Genomic DNA, 16050 nt, shown 5'->3' with positions numbered 1-16050 from the left:
GATTCAGGGACTCCAGGATCATGACCTGAGCCGAAGGCAGTCGCTTAACCAACTGAGCCACCCAGGCGCCCCCAAATAAATAAAATCTTAAGAAAAAAAAAAGTGTGCTCTACTGACTGAGCCACCCAGGTGCCCCTGATAGGAACATTCTTCAACCTGCGCATGATAAACACAGTTAACAGCTTAGGGATCACTTATGTTCCCCTCATTCTTTTCTCCATAGCAAGGTTCTGAGCTGGGTTCTATTACTCAGCCCATTTTACAGCTAGGGAAACGGAGGCATGGAGAGACTATATAGCCTGGTTATGTTGGTCTCTCAGCCAGTAATATTTTCCTATTTATCCCCAGAGAGACTTGAGAGGGTGTCAGGTAGGGATTCAAGATCAGATCAGTGGCTTCTATCTCCTGACACCCCTTCCTGGCTGTGTGGCCTGGGCAGGTGCTATCCCAGGCCTTGAGAGGTGCACTCACTCTACCCAATTGATTTATGATTACATACACACAGAGTTTGTCAAGGTTAAGAGACTGATTGCTGAGGTTCAAACCCCAGGTCTGCCACGAACTCCTGTGTGACTCTGGGCAAGGAACTTCACCTCTCTGGGCCTCAGTATTTTTCTTTGTAAAATGAGGTATATTTTTACCTAGTACACACCTCATAGCATGGTTGTAAGCATTAAATAAGTTTATCCAGAAGTTCTCTAAGTGTGACCTGGGGACTGGTTCCTGAGACCCTCTCAGGGGGTCCGCGAGGTCAGATTTTCATTCTGAGACGTTTTATGTCTTTTTTCACTTCATTCTCGCACTAGCGTCCGGTGGAATTTTCCAGAAGCTGCACAGCATGGGATATTGCAACAGACTCAATGCAGGAGCAGCCTTGAGGATCCGGCTGTCTTCTATAATGCCAGACCTTACGGACATTAGCAAAAGTGCAAAATAATGACCCTCCTCTCACTAAAATGCTTTGTATTGGAAAATACCTATTTTTTTGAAATTATATTTTTCATAAAATGTTATTAATGTTAACTGGTAATAGGTTTATTATTGCTGTTTAAAAATAAATGTCATCTTTTAAAAAATGCTCCGTCTTAATGTCTGATATGGCTTATCAGTCAAAAATAAAAGCTCTTTGGTCTTCCCTAAGAATGTCGAGAAGTCCTGAGACCAAAAATCCTTTCACCTGTACACCACTCAGAGTCACTGATAAACTCATATGCACACCACTAAGGGCCTCAGTTTCCCATCTGTGAAATGGGTGCGTGGCCCCGGGGTATCTGCACTCTTGGGCAGCTCTGAAGAAACAGGATAGCTTCTGGGCCACGGTGTGTGTATCAGGCAGGGGCCCTCCAACTGGGAATGAGCATTTCATGAAGGGCTCTTTTTTTTTTTTTTTAAAGATTTTATTTATTTATTTGACAGAGAGAGAGACACAGCGAGAGAGGGAACACAAGCAGGGGGAGTGGGAGGGGGAGAAGCAGGCTTCCCTGCAGAGCAAGGAGCCCGATGCGGGGCTCGATCCCAGGACCCTGGGATCATGACCTGAGCCGAAGGCAGACGCTTAACGGCTGAGCCACCCAGGCGCCCCTGTTTTTTTTTTTTTTTTAAGATTTTATTTATTTATTTGACAGAGACATAGCGGAGAGGGAACACAAGCAGGGGGAGTGGGAGAGAGAGAAGGAGGCACCCCGCTGAGCAGGGAGCCCGATGCGGGGCTCGATCCCAGGGCCCTGGGATCATGACCCGAGCCGAAGGCAGACGCTTAACGACTGAGCCACCCGGGTGCCCCTCATGAAGGGCTCTTGACAAAGGTTTGGGAAACCCAAGAGGGCTGCTGCAGCACCTAGGGTAGGCAAAGCAGTGAGCAGTTAGCACCTGGGGCCTGAAGAGGGAGGGGAGAGAGATGGTAGGGGATCCTAAGACTGCGGTGGCTGAGACCTTCATGGTCTCCTACCCAACACCTCTGCTAGCCTGGCCTCCCCACCACTCAGCTGCATCCCGCTGGCTCTCCATGGCCTTCCTTCACCTCCACTTTGAAGACGTTTCCCAAAGCACCGAAGGTCCACTACTCCCAAAGCAGCAGGGTGGGACAGATGGGAAGGATAGTACACCTCCTCGGGAGATGGTGAGGTCCTGGTCACCAGGGGAAATCAAGGAGAGGAACAAGGATTTTGGTGGGCACTGAGAGTGTAGTGTGTGTGTGTTCCAATGACTTCTACTTAAACATTCTTATTCTTCCCAACTGGGAGGTGGAGAGCATAGTTTTAATCTTTTTTTAAAAAAAGATTTTATTTATTTATTTATTTGAAAGAGAGAGAGTGAGAGAGAGCACAAACCAGGGAAGGGGCAGAGGGAGAGGGAGAAGCAGACTCCCCTGCTGAGCACGGAGCCCGATGCAGGACTCGATCCCAGGATTGAGGGATCCTGACCTGAGCTGAAGGCAGACGCTTAACCGACCGAGCCACCCGGGTGCCCCAAGAGCATAGTTTTAAGGAGGTGACTCAGTGGGCTTAAGTTCTAATTCTGGCTCTACTTGTGTGAGCTTGGGCAGCTTCCTTCCTCTCTCTGGGTCTCACTATCCTCATCTGTAAAATGAGGATAATCTAACAGTCCTTCCCAAATAAATGAACCACATGAACCCTCGCCACATTGATGTGAATCTCAAAACTAGAATATTGGTGAAAGAAATAAGTACTGGAAGAATGAATGCAGAATGAGCCCATTTTTAGAAGGTCCACACACAAGACACAGCCTATTACTTAGGGATGTGATCTTGGGTCCTAAGAGAATAATAAATAATACATCAAGAGAATGATGAACACGAGGTTTAGGGAGGTAGCTGAGTCTCTCCAAAGACTCCGGAGGAAGAGGATGCGGTTGGCCAGGGAGGGTGGGGGGGCGAGGGGCAGTAGGATAAGTCTCCACGCTGATGGTGGGTACCTGGATGACCACTTAGTTATTATTACTACAACTAGGCAGCTGTGTTTTGTGCAATCTTTTCTTTGTACGATCTAGTTTACAATAAAAATTAGGAAGTGGGGAAGGGAAGTGTTATGGGTTGGATTGCATTCCCCCCCAAAAAGATACGTTTGGAGTCTAATCCCCAGTACCTCCGAATGTGACCTGATTTGGAGGCGGAGTCTTCATAGAGGTAATCAAGTTAAAATAAGGCCATGGGGCGGGTCTTAAACCAGTGGGACTGGTGTCCTTAGGAAGCAGGGAGAGGTGGACACAGACGTGCCCATAGGGAGATCACCATGTGAACAGAGGCAGAGATCAGGGTGACATGTGCAAAAGGGAGGGACAGCGAAGATTGCCCGCAGGCCACCAGAAGCTAGGGGAGAGCCTGGAAGATTCTCGCTCACAGGCTCAGAAGGAACCATCCCTACCGACACCTTGATCTTGGATTTCTAGCCTCCAGAACCAGGTGACAAGCTCTGTTGTTTAAGCCGCTCAGTGTGTGGTGCTTTGTTATAGCGGCCCTAGCAAAGTAACATAGGGGGAACGGGGAACACCTACAAATGGCATAGGATTTGGGGGGGATGACAATATTCTAAAATTGATTGTAGTGATGGTCCCACAAGTCTGCGAACATGCTAAAAACCATTTTTCAAAGGGTAAAATGGGGGCGCCTGGCTGGCTCAGACGGAAGAGCACGTGACTCTTGATCTCGGGGTCATGAGTTCGAGCCCCACCCTCAGTAAAAAAATAAATAAAAATTTAAAAAAATAAGTAAAAGGGTAAAATGTATGATAATGTGAAATATCTCAATTACACTCCTATGAAAAGATAAACAGGAAAAAAACGACAAGGCATTCCTTTTAAGATGCTGTCAACATTCAATGAATTAACCCAACAAATATTTCGTGAGCATCTATCAGCACTATATGCTGAGCTCTGTGATCCGGACAGAAATCCCAGACCTCCTGGGGCCAACCTGTGTACATGTGACATGTGCTTAGCACATGGCAAGTGACTAACAAAGTTTAGCATTTATCATTGAGTGGCGCTGGCCCACCCTTCTCTCCTGAGGTGTCAGAAAAGGGCTTCTGAAAATCGTGGTGTTCCTCAGCCTCATTTCTCCAAAGGTGCTCGTTCACTTATTCATTCAACAAATGTGCATGAATGAACATGTACAATGAAAGGCAAAATAAACAACCTTGGACTACCAAACAGACTGTAAACAATGTTAAAACATTAGTGCCAGTATGGGGGAAAAAGATGCAAATTATTTAAGAGACAGTAGATTGAGATTTATTATAAATAAAGAGCTCCTACCAATCAGTAACAAAAGGCAGATGACCCGATACTGATAACTCAATGGGAAAAATGGTCAATACACACAAAAGCAAATCATAAAAGAAGTGTCAGCGACAAACACACGGGAAGTTGCTAAACTATAACAGTAATCCAAGAAACTGAAATTAAAAAGCTAACAAGTCATCCTTCTTTGCCTGTGGGTGGACTTAAAAAAACAAAACAAAACATGGATAATCTCCAGATTTAGTGAGATTTCAGGAAATGGGTTCTTTATCTTTTTTTAAGGCAACTCGGTTGGCAGAGGAGATTTATTTTGCATTCTACAGCTTTCAGAATTCTTTTAATTGTTGGACAATGGATGCATTTGATGAGAGTATATAAGTAAACATGGTCCAATTCCTCCATCCTCAAATGGGTATGGATACCTACTATGTGCTGGGGGCTGGGGAGACATCATTGAACCAGACAGACCAGGTCTTTATGGGATTGAGGGAGGCAAACAAAAGGGGGCCCAGCTGAGGAGGCAACTGGATGGAAAAGTCCAGATAGTGGGTGATAGTGGGGCAGGGGAGTGGGGAGAAGTGGTCAAGTTCTGGAAACATCCAAAAGGCAGAGCTGATGGGATAGCTGGAGGACCGGATGTAAGAGAGGAGGAGCCAAGGGGACGCAGTGGCTTGGGCTGGGGCAGCTGGAGGATGCAGATGCCCTGAAGGAGATGTCTCCCTTGGCCCTGGGGTGCTAATGGGGTGCCGTACCCCAGGAATGTGCTCCTCGAGAGAACAAGGTCATATTCAGTTCTGAGAGTGAGAACGTTTTAGTTTAAAGCACATTAAACAGATGATGAGGGGTCGTCTGAGACCTGGGCAGCCCAGTTTGGCCCCAGAGTTTGTCCTGCTTTTGTTTTTTGGGTTTTTTTGTTTTGTTTTTTTTTAAAGATTTTATTTATTTTTTTGACAGAGAGAGACATAGCAAGAGCAGGAACACAAGCAGGGGGAGTGGGAGAGGGAGAAGCAGGCTTCCCGCTGAGCAGGGAGCCCGATGCGGGACTCGATCCCAGGACCCTGGGATCATGACCTGAGCTGAAGGCAGACGCTTAACGACTGAGCCACCCAGGCGCCCCATGTCCTGCTTTTGTTTTTGATCCTTCTATCCACAGACATTTATTGAGCACCTAGTGCATACCAGATGCTCTAGGGATCCAGCAGGGAAGAGATAGGCAGGGATTCCTGTCACTTGAGTGCCCGTTGTTGTGGGGGTGTTGGACAATAGAGAAAACAAGAAAAAAAAAGTCAGATGGAGCTAAGTGCTAGAGAAAACAAAGCCGGTGTGTGTGTGCAGACACACACATTGAAACACACAATTTTAGGTCGGCTGGTCAAGTAGTGACAATTACTAGGAAGAATTAAGTTGGGGATGAAAGAAAAACCCCACCCACCAACTCCATAAGTGGCCCCACATCTAAGTGTCACCGGGCTCGATATGTGGATGTCCCCCAAGGGCCTGCTTCTGCCTCAGCCCCCTTGCTGGCCAGTTGGCCTCCCATCTCCTGGCCCCATGTTGTCCCCTTCAGGTCACCCGAAGTGTCAGAGAAGAACTCTCATCTTAAAGAGGATGGCAAGGGCTAACCTGTCACCTGTCACCTATCCACAGGTGTAGAAGAAGACAACGAGCCTCGATGGAACAGAGCGAGATGCATCTCTGGGTTGGTCCTCTGCCCCCAAGGGACACTGGGCAGGACCATGGGCCCACAGTAATTCTGGTAGCAAACAACAAACGCGCCAGGGCCCTCGGGAGCGAGCAGCCCATGGTGGTCACCCTGACCCACTTGCCTAGGGGACCGGCTCAGGGTCCGGGATAGTCAGGCACAACCAGCAGCACACGTGGGGATGTTCAGGGTGCTTAGGCCGACTGCCTCTCCCAGCCCAGGGGCACTCCTTCCAGAGAGGGAGGGACTTTCTCTCCTTGACCCTGCAGATTCCCCCTGGAGAGGGGACAAGAGCCTGAGCACTAGCTGGGGAGGCAGCAGGGTGAGGGAGAAGGTATCGTCGTGGAGAAGAGCATAGGGGATGAGGAGTGGCCCCCCGCCCCAAAGATCTATTCACATCCTAACCCTGCAACTTATGAAAGCGACCTTATTGGCCAAAGGGTCTCTGCAGATGTAATTAAATGAAGCATCTCGAGGTGAGATCATCCTGGATCATCCGGGTGGGCCCTAACCCCAGCGACAAGTGTCCTCACAAGAGACGGAAGAGGAGACACGAACGAGAAGGCAGAGGCACAGGCTGGAGAGATGCAGCCTCCAGCCACGGCGAGCCTGCAGCCGCGAGTGATCTAGACCATTCTCGTCTGGAGCCTTTGGAGGGAGCGTGCACGACCCTGCCCACAGCTTGATTTGGGGCTCCCGGCTGCATAATCGTGAGAGAACCCATTTCTGTTGCTGGTCATTTGCAAGAAGAGCCCAGGGCTTCCCGGTCAGATAGCTGGGCTTCAAATCTTGACTCCCCCTCACTTGCTTGTGACGTCAGACAAGTCACTTGGCCCTTCTTTTATTTTTATTTTTATTTTTAAAAGATTTTATTTATTTATTTGACAGAGAGAGACACAGCGAGAGAGGGAACACAAGCAGGGGGAATGGGAGAGGGAGAAGCAGGCTTCCCGCCGAGCAGGGAGCCCGATGTGGGGCTCGATCCCAGGACCCCGGGATCATGACCCGAGCCGAAGGCAGACGCTTAACGACTGAGCCACCCAGGCGCCCTCACTTGGCCCTTCTGTGCCTCAGTTTCCTCATCTGGGAAATGGGGCTAATGATAATGCCTGCGTTCTAGAGTTTGTGTGAAAATTGAGTTGAAATGATAAAAAAAGGATTAAAACAAGGTCTGCTGCCTTGTAAGTGTCCGCACGTCATTAGCTTTTCTTTTCTTTTCTTTTTTTAAGATTTTTACTTATTTATTTGAGAGAGAGAATGAGATAGAGAGAGCATGAGAGGGGGGAGGGTCAGAGGGAGAAGCAGACTCCCCGCCGAGCAGGGAGCCCGATGCGGGACTCGATCCCAGGACTCCAGGATCATGACCTGAGCCGAAGGCAGTCGCTTAACCAACTGAGCCACCCAGGCGCCCCCGTCATTAGCTTTTCTTAATATTATTTGCCTTGCTGACCTATCCACTGCGCGCCCTGAGTGCCTGTATCTCTCCAATCGCCTGAGCTCCTGCAACTCCAACCCAGTCTCTCCCTGCTCAAACCGCGTCCATGGCTCCCCAGCGCCCCGGGGACACACTTGGAGCCCACTATCCTGCCCGCCTGGCCCCCACCGCCGCTACTGAATGACTGAAGAAATGGACGGGTGGGTGGATGGAATAACAGGGGCAGCAGCTCGTCCCCCTGCTTCTCAGGCCGCTCTTGGGCCACTTCCAACCCCATTTCTAGAACCCGCCTCCGCCCCAGTCCCCGCGGGTCCCTCTAACCTTGCTTTCCCGACCCCCTCTCCCTTAAGCCGCCACCAACCGGGCTGCCCACGCGGCCGCGCTCGGCCAGGGCTGGGCAGGCGGCGCTCTGCTGACCCCTGGTGGCCGTGCGCAGCAAAGCCGCCTTCTTCGCTCCGGGACCCGTGAGCGCCTAGTCTGTAGTGGGTGCTGGCCGTAGCTTGGCGGGGGCTGGCTCCGACCCCTGGGTTTCGCAGGAGAGTGGGGGTGGGGCAGGGTGATCAGATGCACGGGTGTGTCAGCCCTGGAGTCATCCGACCTCCTCTCTCCACTTCCACTGTCCCTGCTCCTGTCCATCCAGCATCACCTCGCTCCCGGATCCTGACTACAGGCTGGGTCTTAACTGATTTCTCCTTTTGCCTCAGGCTTCAGTATGGCTCAGCGCTCTTACTGATTCTGTTTTTATCTAAAACTGTGGGCCCCGAGGGTTGGTTGGTTTGTTTGGCTTGAGACATTTTTATCTTGATCACGGAGTTTTTTTTTTTTTTTGGTATCCCCTTAAATATCGCACCTGAGGCCCATGTCTCACTCACCTCACCTTGGTCCTTGCCAAGCCGCAATATCACCTCCTCAGAGAGGTGTTCCTGACCACTCTAAATAGCATCCCTGCTCCCTCCAACCCACATCCTTAACTCCTTATCCGTGCTCGATTGACATTCTGGCACACATTCCTTTCTTTGCCTGTTTACTGTGTTTTCGCTAGATGTCAGTTCCCACTTGTGTGTCCCTGGGGCCTGGCACAGAGTAAATGCTCGGGAAATACGTGTTAAGTGGCAAATACAATTTGAATGAGTAACAAACTGAGAATGATGCTCTTAAAGAAGAGAATGTGTTTTTCCTTGAAAGCAAATGGGTCCATCTTGGTCGGGGAGGGCTGTGGCTGAGGAAGGAGGTGGGCTGAAATCGAAAGGGTGAGGAGGAAGGGGTGGACAGTGGGGAGGACAGTTTTCCAGGAGGGGACAGCCCTGAAGAAGGCCTGAGGTGGGCGGCCCCTGGGGAGCAGGAACGCTGGGAGCGTAGGGGGAGGGGAGGGCTCCCCAGGAGGGTGGGCCGACTGAAATGTTGGGGCTTTCCTTTAAAGGATTTGGGGAGACCTGGAAGGTGTGAAGGGAGGGGTGGCAGGCCAGATCTGGTTTGAAAAGCTCCCCCTGGCTGCCTGAGATGGACGGGGGTGGATGGGAGGCGGCTGGGACAGACATCTCCGTGAGGTTCAAACAGGATGGTAGCAGGGAACGTGGAGGAGAGTTGCCCGACGAGAGCTATGTGGAAGGTAAAACGGACCTTGGAGTTGGTCCGGATTGATGGGAAAGGGAGAGTGATATGCGGAGGGCTCCAGGGTTTCTGGCTCGTAGGGGACAGCCGTGGAGAAACAGTCAGGACTTCGGCCGTGGGTGTGCCACGGGCAGGTGGAGGAATGTGGGGTTTGGAGCAGAGGTCTGGGCGGGAGAGGCACACAGGAGAGGTCGGCTTACAGATGGAGAATCAAATCAAGGGCGAGGTTGAGACCGCTGTGATCTACAAACCAAGGATCTACCATGTTCAAGGCAGCTTGGGAGGACATACGGGGGTGGGGGTGGGGGCTCACAGGCCCTGCCCCCAGCAGCTCTCCACTTGGGGGGATGGGGGCTGAGAGGTGCAAGGATACATCTACACGCAACCTGAACATCCAGAGTTAGAGAAAAAGACAGGTTTACGCCAGCACACATATTGAGTGCCAACTGTACACTGTTGTTTTTTTTTAAATAGGACGAGTGCTGAAGCATTTATGGGGAGTCACATGAATCCCCAGGGCAAGCAAAGAATAGATGTTGGGCGAATCATTGTGGGCTTCTAGAAGGATTTCTAGAGGAAGGCCAGCTTTGAGGGGCGGATGAGGGTCTGATGGATAGAGCTGACGTTTGGGGGCGTGCGGACAGAAGGAATCCTAGGCAGAGGGACCGGCGCAAGCAAAGACCTGGATGCACGCAGAGAACGGGAATGATTTTGACTGACGCCGGGGATCTGCGGGGGTGGGGGGCGGGGGAGGGGCGGGTGGGATCCAGAGTGAGGGCTCCCAGCGTGGCTGTCAGAGCGCCCACTTCCCCGTGGGCACCTGGCTGACGGAGCACCCAGCCGGCTCCGGAGCTCTGCCGATGGGCGGCGGCTGCCTGGCGCGAGGGCTGTGGGGCCCGAGCTCCGCGGGTGTCCTGGTCCACAAGCCACGTCTGCCACGGACACAGGAAGGGGGGGGTGTCTTGTACGTTGACGAGTTCTTGCTTCTGCCATAGGTAATGCGGAGCTAGGTCTTCCTTCTGGAGTAACTTTGGGGTCTGAAGAAGATGGATGGCAAGGGGCAAGGCTGAGGGCAGGGTGGCCGTTCAGGGTGTGGGGTTGCCCGTCAGCGTGCAGTGAGCTGGAATGAGGGCCTGTGCCAGAACGGGGGCACCGGGGACGGCAGGGGCACGGTGCACGCGCACCTAGGGAGCCAGCCATCCCTGGAGGCGCTTAACAGACGCTAACACTCCGGGGCCACCCAGGCAGCAAGCCCCCTGCACGGCTAGCGCGGCCCCAGACCCCCGGGGTTGGGAGGGGCTGAAAGGGCAGGGCAGGGGCTGCTGACTTTGGTGTCCCCTACTGGGGGCCTGTGGCCACGGGGGTCTGAGTGTTGGGCTTTGGCTAAAGAACCTGAGCTGTCCCCCCCCCACAAACGCCTTCTCCTGGGGGTGCTCTGGGATCCCCGTGCCCTGTGGCCAGAGGACGGCCTCCTCCCGCATGCTGGGCCTTGGCTGCGGCTTCTGAGGAGGAGCTGGGGTCCCCACAGGGCCTGAGGCCGCGTCCGCTGCGGGAAGGGCGCTCAGGGCCCTGGCAGGAGGGGCCACCTTCATCTCTCTCAGGTTTGGTTTTTTACAAGATTGATTTATTAACTATGATACATATCACATAAGGCCTTTTCAGTTTTTTACACCATTCCCATTGAGACGAGTACAATACTTTGTAGCAAATACATGATTTTAAAAAACAAAACCAAACAAAACCACCTCAGTCAGAGATGCCTCAGCCGTAGTTGATGGCTGACCATGCACTAATCAGGTTGGAGCCTCAAAAAACCCACAACGTGTTTAAAAAAAAAAAAGCTCTGGAAATTAAGCAAACATTCCTAACACCAACTAGAGGATGTCCTGGTTAAAGCCCCTAAAATACAAAGAAATAATTGTTATACTTTCTTTACATACAGTTCTCCACTTTTGCTGCAAAACAGAAATTTAGGCACACGGCCAGACTACTAACACATTTCAATACCATTAATATGCTTTTTTTCTCAGGAAACTCAAAATATTTGTTAATTCAACATATATAAAGATCATTTAACATGTGAAAATACAAGTACCAGAAAAATAAGCTGGCAGCAGCACTATTCCAAATTTTCAAACAAGTTTTATTCCCATACAATCCAGACATTTCCTTTTTTTTATATACACAGGGAACAGGATTCTTTTTAATGCAAACAATAACTTAGGCCCTGTCTCGACTACATGAAAGTGTAACCTGACTGCCGTGAGCGCGGGGCCGGCTCCCCAGGAGGGAAGGACCCTCCCCGGCCGCGGCCCCGCCACCTTGAGAGAGAATGGCCTTTCCCCTCACTCTGCCCCCCCTCGCCAGCAGGTCCCAGGCGTGACTCGGTCCGTCCTTGTCCTTTCACCTAAGCGCAGACGAGTGGCTTGAACCTGCCAAGCAACAGGAGGGCGACTCCTCGTCCACCATCTGCGGAGTCGGCGAGGCCCGGGAGCGAGTGCAGTGCCGGCTGTCCCCGTCCGCGGGGCGGCCCCCAGAAAAGAGCCCAAGCCCCTGGGGCCTCCTTCTTTTGGCCACACGGCGGCTGGGCGGTGCTCTCAGTGGCAGCGAGACGGTGTCCGCTCCTTTCTCGGAAACGCCAAAGCAGCGTGGCTGTCCTTGCAGGAAGGGGAAGGGGGCCCAGAGGGACAGGGTTTTCACCAACGTAGCATGCTTTTCAAGTTTCGGGGCTGAGGATGGACCGCCCTCCAGGCCTCCCCCCAAGACCAGGGGACCAGGGCCCTAGCGCAAGGCCAGGGGCAGGTGCGCGCTCCAGGCCCCTCCTGCCCAGCACGCTGCTCCTATGATGTCGCCCTCTGTCCACCTGGCAGAGCCCAACCGATTCTGCTAGAAGAATCACACCTGGCAGCACGCTTCCTGCCTCGCGGCAGGAAGACCAAGGTGGCAGGAGGGTAGGGTGTAGAACACAGGGAACAGTACTGTTCCTCAGCACTCCAGAACGTCAAGTGATGGGAAGAACGACGTGACGGAGCGCAGGAATAAATGTGCCGTGTGTGATCCCCAATACGCAACACAGCCAAGAATTCAGGGCGCATTCACAAGGCATGCCGCTCAACCTTGGACCCCCTCCTCCACGGAAGCGTCCGTGTCAGAGCCAGAATCAGCCTTCCGCTCACAACCGAGGGCTGTTCACTTCCACCGAACACGGCAACTATTCTCTTGTGGATGTGGAACATGGGCCAGGGAGAGAGCTCCCGGGCAAACCAAACCGCTATTTAGTCCCGTCACCTCTGCTGACCTGCTCCCCCATTCTGGCCAAGGCTGACTAATGCCTGCCCTTCCCTCGATTCCAGGCCCGCGGGGCTGCTCTCGGGAGAATCATCGCGAAAGCACTCTTCGGAGCTTCACACGCTGGATGGACTCGAGGGGTGGGTAGCACTTCATTTACGGCAGCACGTCCCAACACACGCCCCGGCTTGCCTCTGTGGCTCCCGTCCAAGTGCCCATTCGGTCTGGGTGCGAACCCCAGGCCCAGGGCCCCCAGCTACCACGCAGGGCAACGCCAACCCAGAATGACAGAGAAACCCCCAGTCCTAGTCAGTCTGGAGAAACAGAAAACTAGAAGCTAGACCTGACAGAAGAAATGGAAACAAGAGGAACCCCCGGCGCTTCCTGCCCCCGGTGGCTCTTTCGGGGCATGAGCCACCAGGTCCCTCCTGTGCATCCTTTAAGCCCCAGCAGGACACCGGGCACAGCCAGGTGAAGGGGCTCCTGCGGCTCCCCGAGCTGGCTGGCAGGGGATGCTGTTGGCCCAGAGGCTACCCCAGAGATGCCTGGCTCCCGCCACTTCCACCAGGGCAAGGACACAAAGCCGCTGTCCCTTGTTGGTAAGCCGCCCCTGCCCACACTCCCAGAAAAGTCACCACCTATCTGTACGTCTGTACAGTCTCAGGGATGGGGGGAGCTTAGGGGCTTTGGCCAGTTCCTGGGGCACAGCCCAGGCATGCAGGTGGTGGTGGGGGGTGGCAAAGGAGGCGGTGGAGGAAACTGCTCACGGGGGTGGGTGGGTGGGGTGATGGGAGGGGGACCGGGCTACTTTTCAGTTCACACAAGGGATGGTGGTCCCAGACCGCCTCCACCCAATACCTGAGGGGCTGCCTCGGAGTGGGTAGGTGAGCATGATCTAGAAAAAGGGAGATTCGTTCAATGGAGTGATTTCCTCACCTGCCCGGGACTCCGAGCAGAGGGGGCTGGAGAGCCAGGGCTGCGGGTCTGCCAACCAGTCACAACCCCACCCGTCACCTTCCTGCCAACCCTGACCTCGAGCATCGGGCACAGAGCCACCAGAGAAGAGATCCCTCACCCAACATTTACATCAACATTCATGTACCTTAGGTTTGTTTTTTGACTAGTGTTCTTAAAAAGAGGTGGTAAAACTTGCAGGGACAGTTTTCCAAGCACCTTATCTTGCCGAACAAGAACTATTAACAGTAAGGTATCCAGCTTATCCAGAGGAAGAAGTCAGCAAGCGCAGGGCCTACCCGACCCTCCAACAGCCGACAGCCAGGGTCTGGGGCTCGAGGCTGTCCCGAGCGAGGCAGCTGTCAGGCCACCCGGCTGAGGGGACCCAGGGCATTGTCGAACCTACCACAGGCGTTGCTTCTTAAAGTGCAAAGAGACCTGGAGGCTGCGTGGCCTGCAGGGCCCCGAAGCCCACGGCGCCTCCGTGTCAGGCTTCCCGGTCGCAGAGGCCACGGCCCGGCCACAAGGAGTGGGAGGGCAGCCAGTATCTGCAGCAGCCTTAGCAGGATCGCTGCGTTTGGGGGACAAAAGGTGGGGCATGCGAAGGGTTCTCCAGGGATCAGTGGGAAGGCCAGGAAGCCGAGGCAAAGGCCATTTCCCAGGAAGGGCTAGGGAGGGCCACAGGCTGTGTGTGACAGGCAGGCACGGCACGCCCGTGACTCTGACAGATTGTGACTTTTGTCCCTCCAGGCCCTCCTAGTCCTGGGAGCACAAAGGTTGTCCCCGTGCAGGAACGGGCCGACCACACTTCTCCACACATCGCCCACTTCCCATGAACACCGCTGGGCCGGCGGTGGTCTGCAGCCCAGGATGAAAATGACTCCACTCCAACAGCAAACACACTAAACCAAACGCCAGGTACACCCAGCGTCCCCCCAGCTGTGCCCTCTCGAAAAGGCATACCCCCACGTGCACAAGCACTCACACACGCACGCGTACACCCGCACACACCCAGACGCACACAAGAATAGTGTTCCCACAGCACTGTAGTGTCTTCCAAAGCAGACCAGGATCCAGGCTGGTCTCCCAAGCTCTTCCCACCAAGGGCTTAAACTGTCTTCTTGGGGAAAGGGGATCTGGTGACAGGCTGTAAGCGGGACCCCCACAGCTTCTCTGGCCACCACCCTTGGGCATCCTGGTTTCGCTGTGACCACCTGCTTGCTTCTCTGAGAGGTGGGAGGAGGGGTCAATCCTGAGGTCTGTAGTGTCTTCCTCTTTCTTTTGTAAGTTACTGGGGATTTTTTTCCACGTTTCTTCCAGTGTTCTTTGTTTTACAGGGACTGTATCCCCAAAGCCTGTGAAGTGGGAGGGGGCGTGTGGGAAGCAGAGGGGAAGCCACACACTCCTGGTCCCGGCACACAGCCACCCTCCCTGTTCTGACCTGCCGGGCCAGCACCCCCAGCACTGTACCTTGGGTTGACAGAGCTGTGGCCTGTGTGTTCCCGGGGAGGCTACTGGACAGGGGCTCACGTAACAGGGGTGGGGGTGCCGATATGGAAGGTGGGAAGAGACAGATGAGACGGATGGGAATTGTTCTCTGCGGGGGCTGCCGGCCCCACCCCGGGGCGGCCCAAATCTCGGAGCCTCCTCCCGTTGGCAGAGGCCAGGGCTCTGTCCAAGCAGCGGTGGATGCCCCGAGGCTGGTATGCGGGGGCAGGTGGGGGAGGTGGTCTGGGAGCAGTGAGCGTGCCGAGGGCCACGGGGGCCACTGCCTGGCCAGTGCAGGCCTCAAAAGGGTCCAAGTCAAAGGGCAGGGCGCCCCCTGGCGGCTGCGAACAGCTCCAGGTATGCAGCGCTGGGCTCAGGGGGCCTGACAGCCCAGCCCACGGTAGACTGGGGCTGGTGCTGGCGCTGAGGTCTTGAGAAGGTAACAGGGGAGAGGGACACTCTCCCCACCCCTATCCCAGTGGACCTGGTTTTGTTCAAGGCCAAACGCCACCCCGTGGAAGAGAGAAGGTCTCCTTTTGCCCCAGGCCTTGGTGGCTCATAGCGTGTGTTCTGCTTGAAGCTGGGAGGGGAGCAAGGCCTGCATGGGGGACTGGGGGGTGGGCGGAGGGGACTGGGGGGGTGATGGCTGACTCGTGACAGGTGTGGAGGTGAGGAAGGGGACGGTGGAAGCCACGGCAGAGGGGGAGCTGGGCGTGGCACCAGGAGGCTCACTGATGGGCCGATTGTGGAAGAAGAAGGGGCACTGCTGGATGAAGAGCTCAATGATTGTCTGGTAGGTCCGCGTGGCCGTGAGGGCGTCCATGGTGCTGAAGTCGGGTCTCATCAAGGTGGGCCAGAAGCAGATGGAAAGGTTCTCACTGGTCATGAGATTCACCTTGTTGTTGTGGCTGACTCTGTGGGGGACACCAAACTCACGGTCAGAGCGCCTTGGATGAGGCTCTCCGTCAGCAGGGCCCCTGCCCTGTCCCCTGTGTGCTCATGGTCACCGTCACCCCAACTGCTCTCCCTGCCCGCTCATCCACAACCTGAAAACAGAAAAGGCCCAACCGCAGCTCTCTGTGGCCTAGCCTGGAAGTCGAAGCCTGAGACCCTCTGTGGCCAGTCCTCTGCTCCCGTGTCGCCACTGGGTCAGCCCGAGGAGTGGCTCTGGGGTCTTGGCTCATGGGATGCCCTCCACAAACCCCGCGGGTAGATGGTCTGCCTCCGGGACTCTCGTCCAGACACCAAAGTGTGTGATGCTGCTCTGGCTGAATAGAGGGGGAGTGTGTACATCCTGGGCTAGAACTCCATAAAA

The 16050-nt window shown here is 54.0% G+C and overlaps 1 protein-coding gene across 1 annotated transcript in view; it reads right to left on the bottom strand.

Moving 5' to 3' along the window:
• Positions 1-11127: 11127 nt before the first annotated feature.
• The window catches only part of ARHGAP35 (Rho GTPase activating protein 35), a 110537-nt gene continuing 105614 nt past the window's right edge, over positions 11128-16050 (bottom strand). Inside the window, exon 7 of the mRNA XM_081807169.1 lies at positions 11128-15649. Coding sequence (XP_081663295.1) covers positions 15292-15649 — 358 coding nt within the window. The 3' untranslated portion in view covers positions 11128-15291. The remainder of the gene's footprint in view (positions 15650-16050) is intronic.

The sequence above is a fragment of the Leptonychotes weddellii genome, chromosome 16 (genome assembly GCF_054177405.1).
Source record: "Leptonychotes weddellii isolate Sample4059 chromosome 16, ASM5417740v2, whole genome shotgun sequence".
Lineage (NCBI taxonomy): Eukaryota > Metazoa > Chordata > Mammalia > Carnivora > Phocidae > Leptonychotes > Leptonychotes weddellii.
Note: the sequence above shows the minus strand (reverse complement) of the source record. Positions and strands in the feature narration are given on the sequence as shown.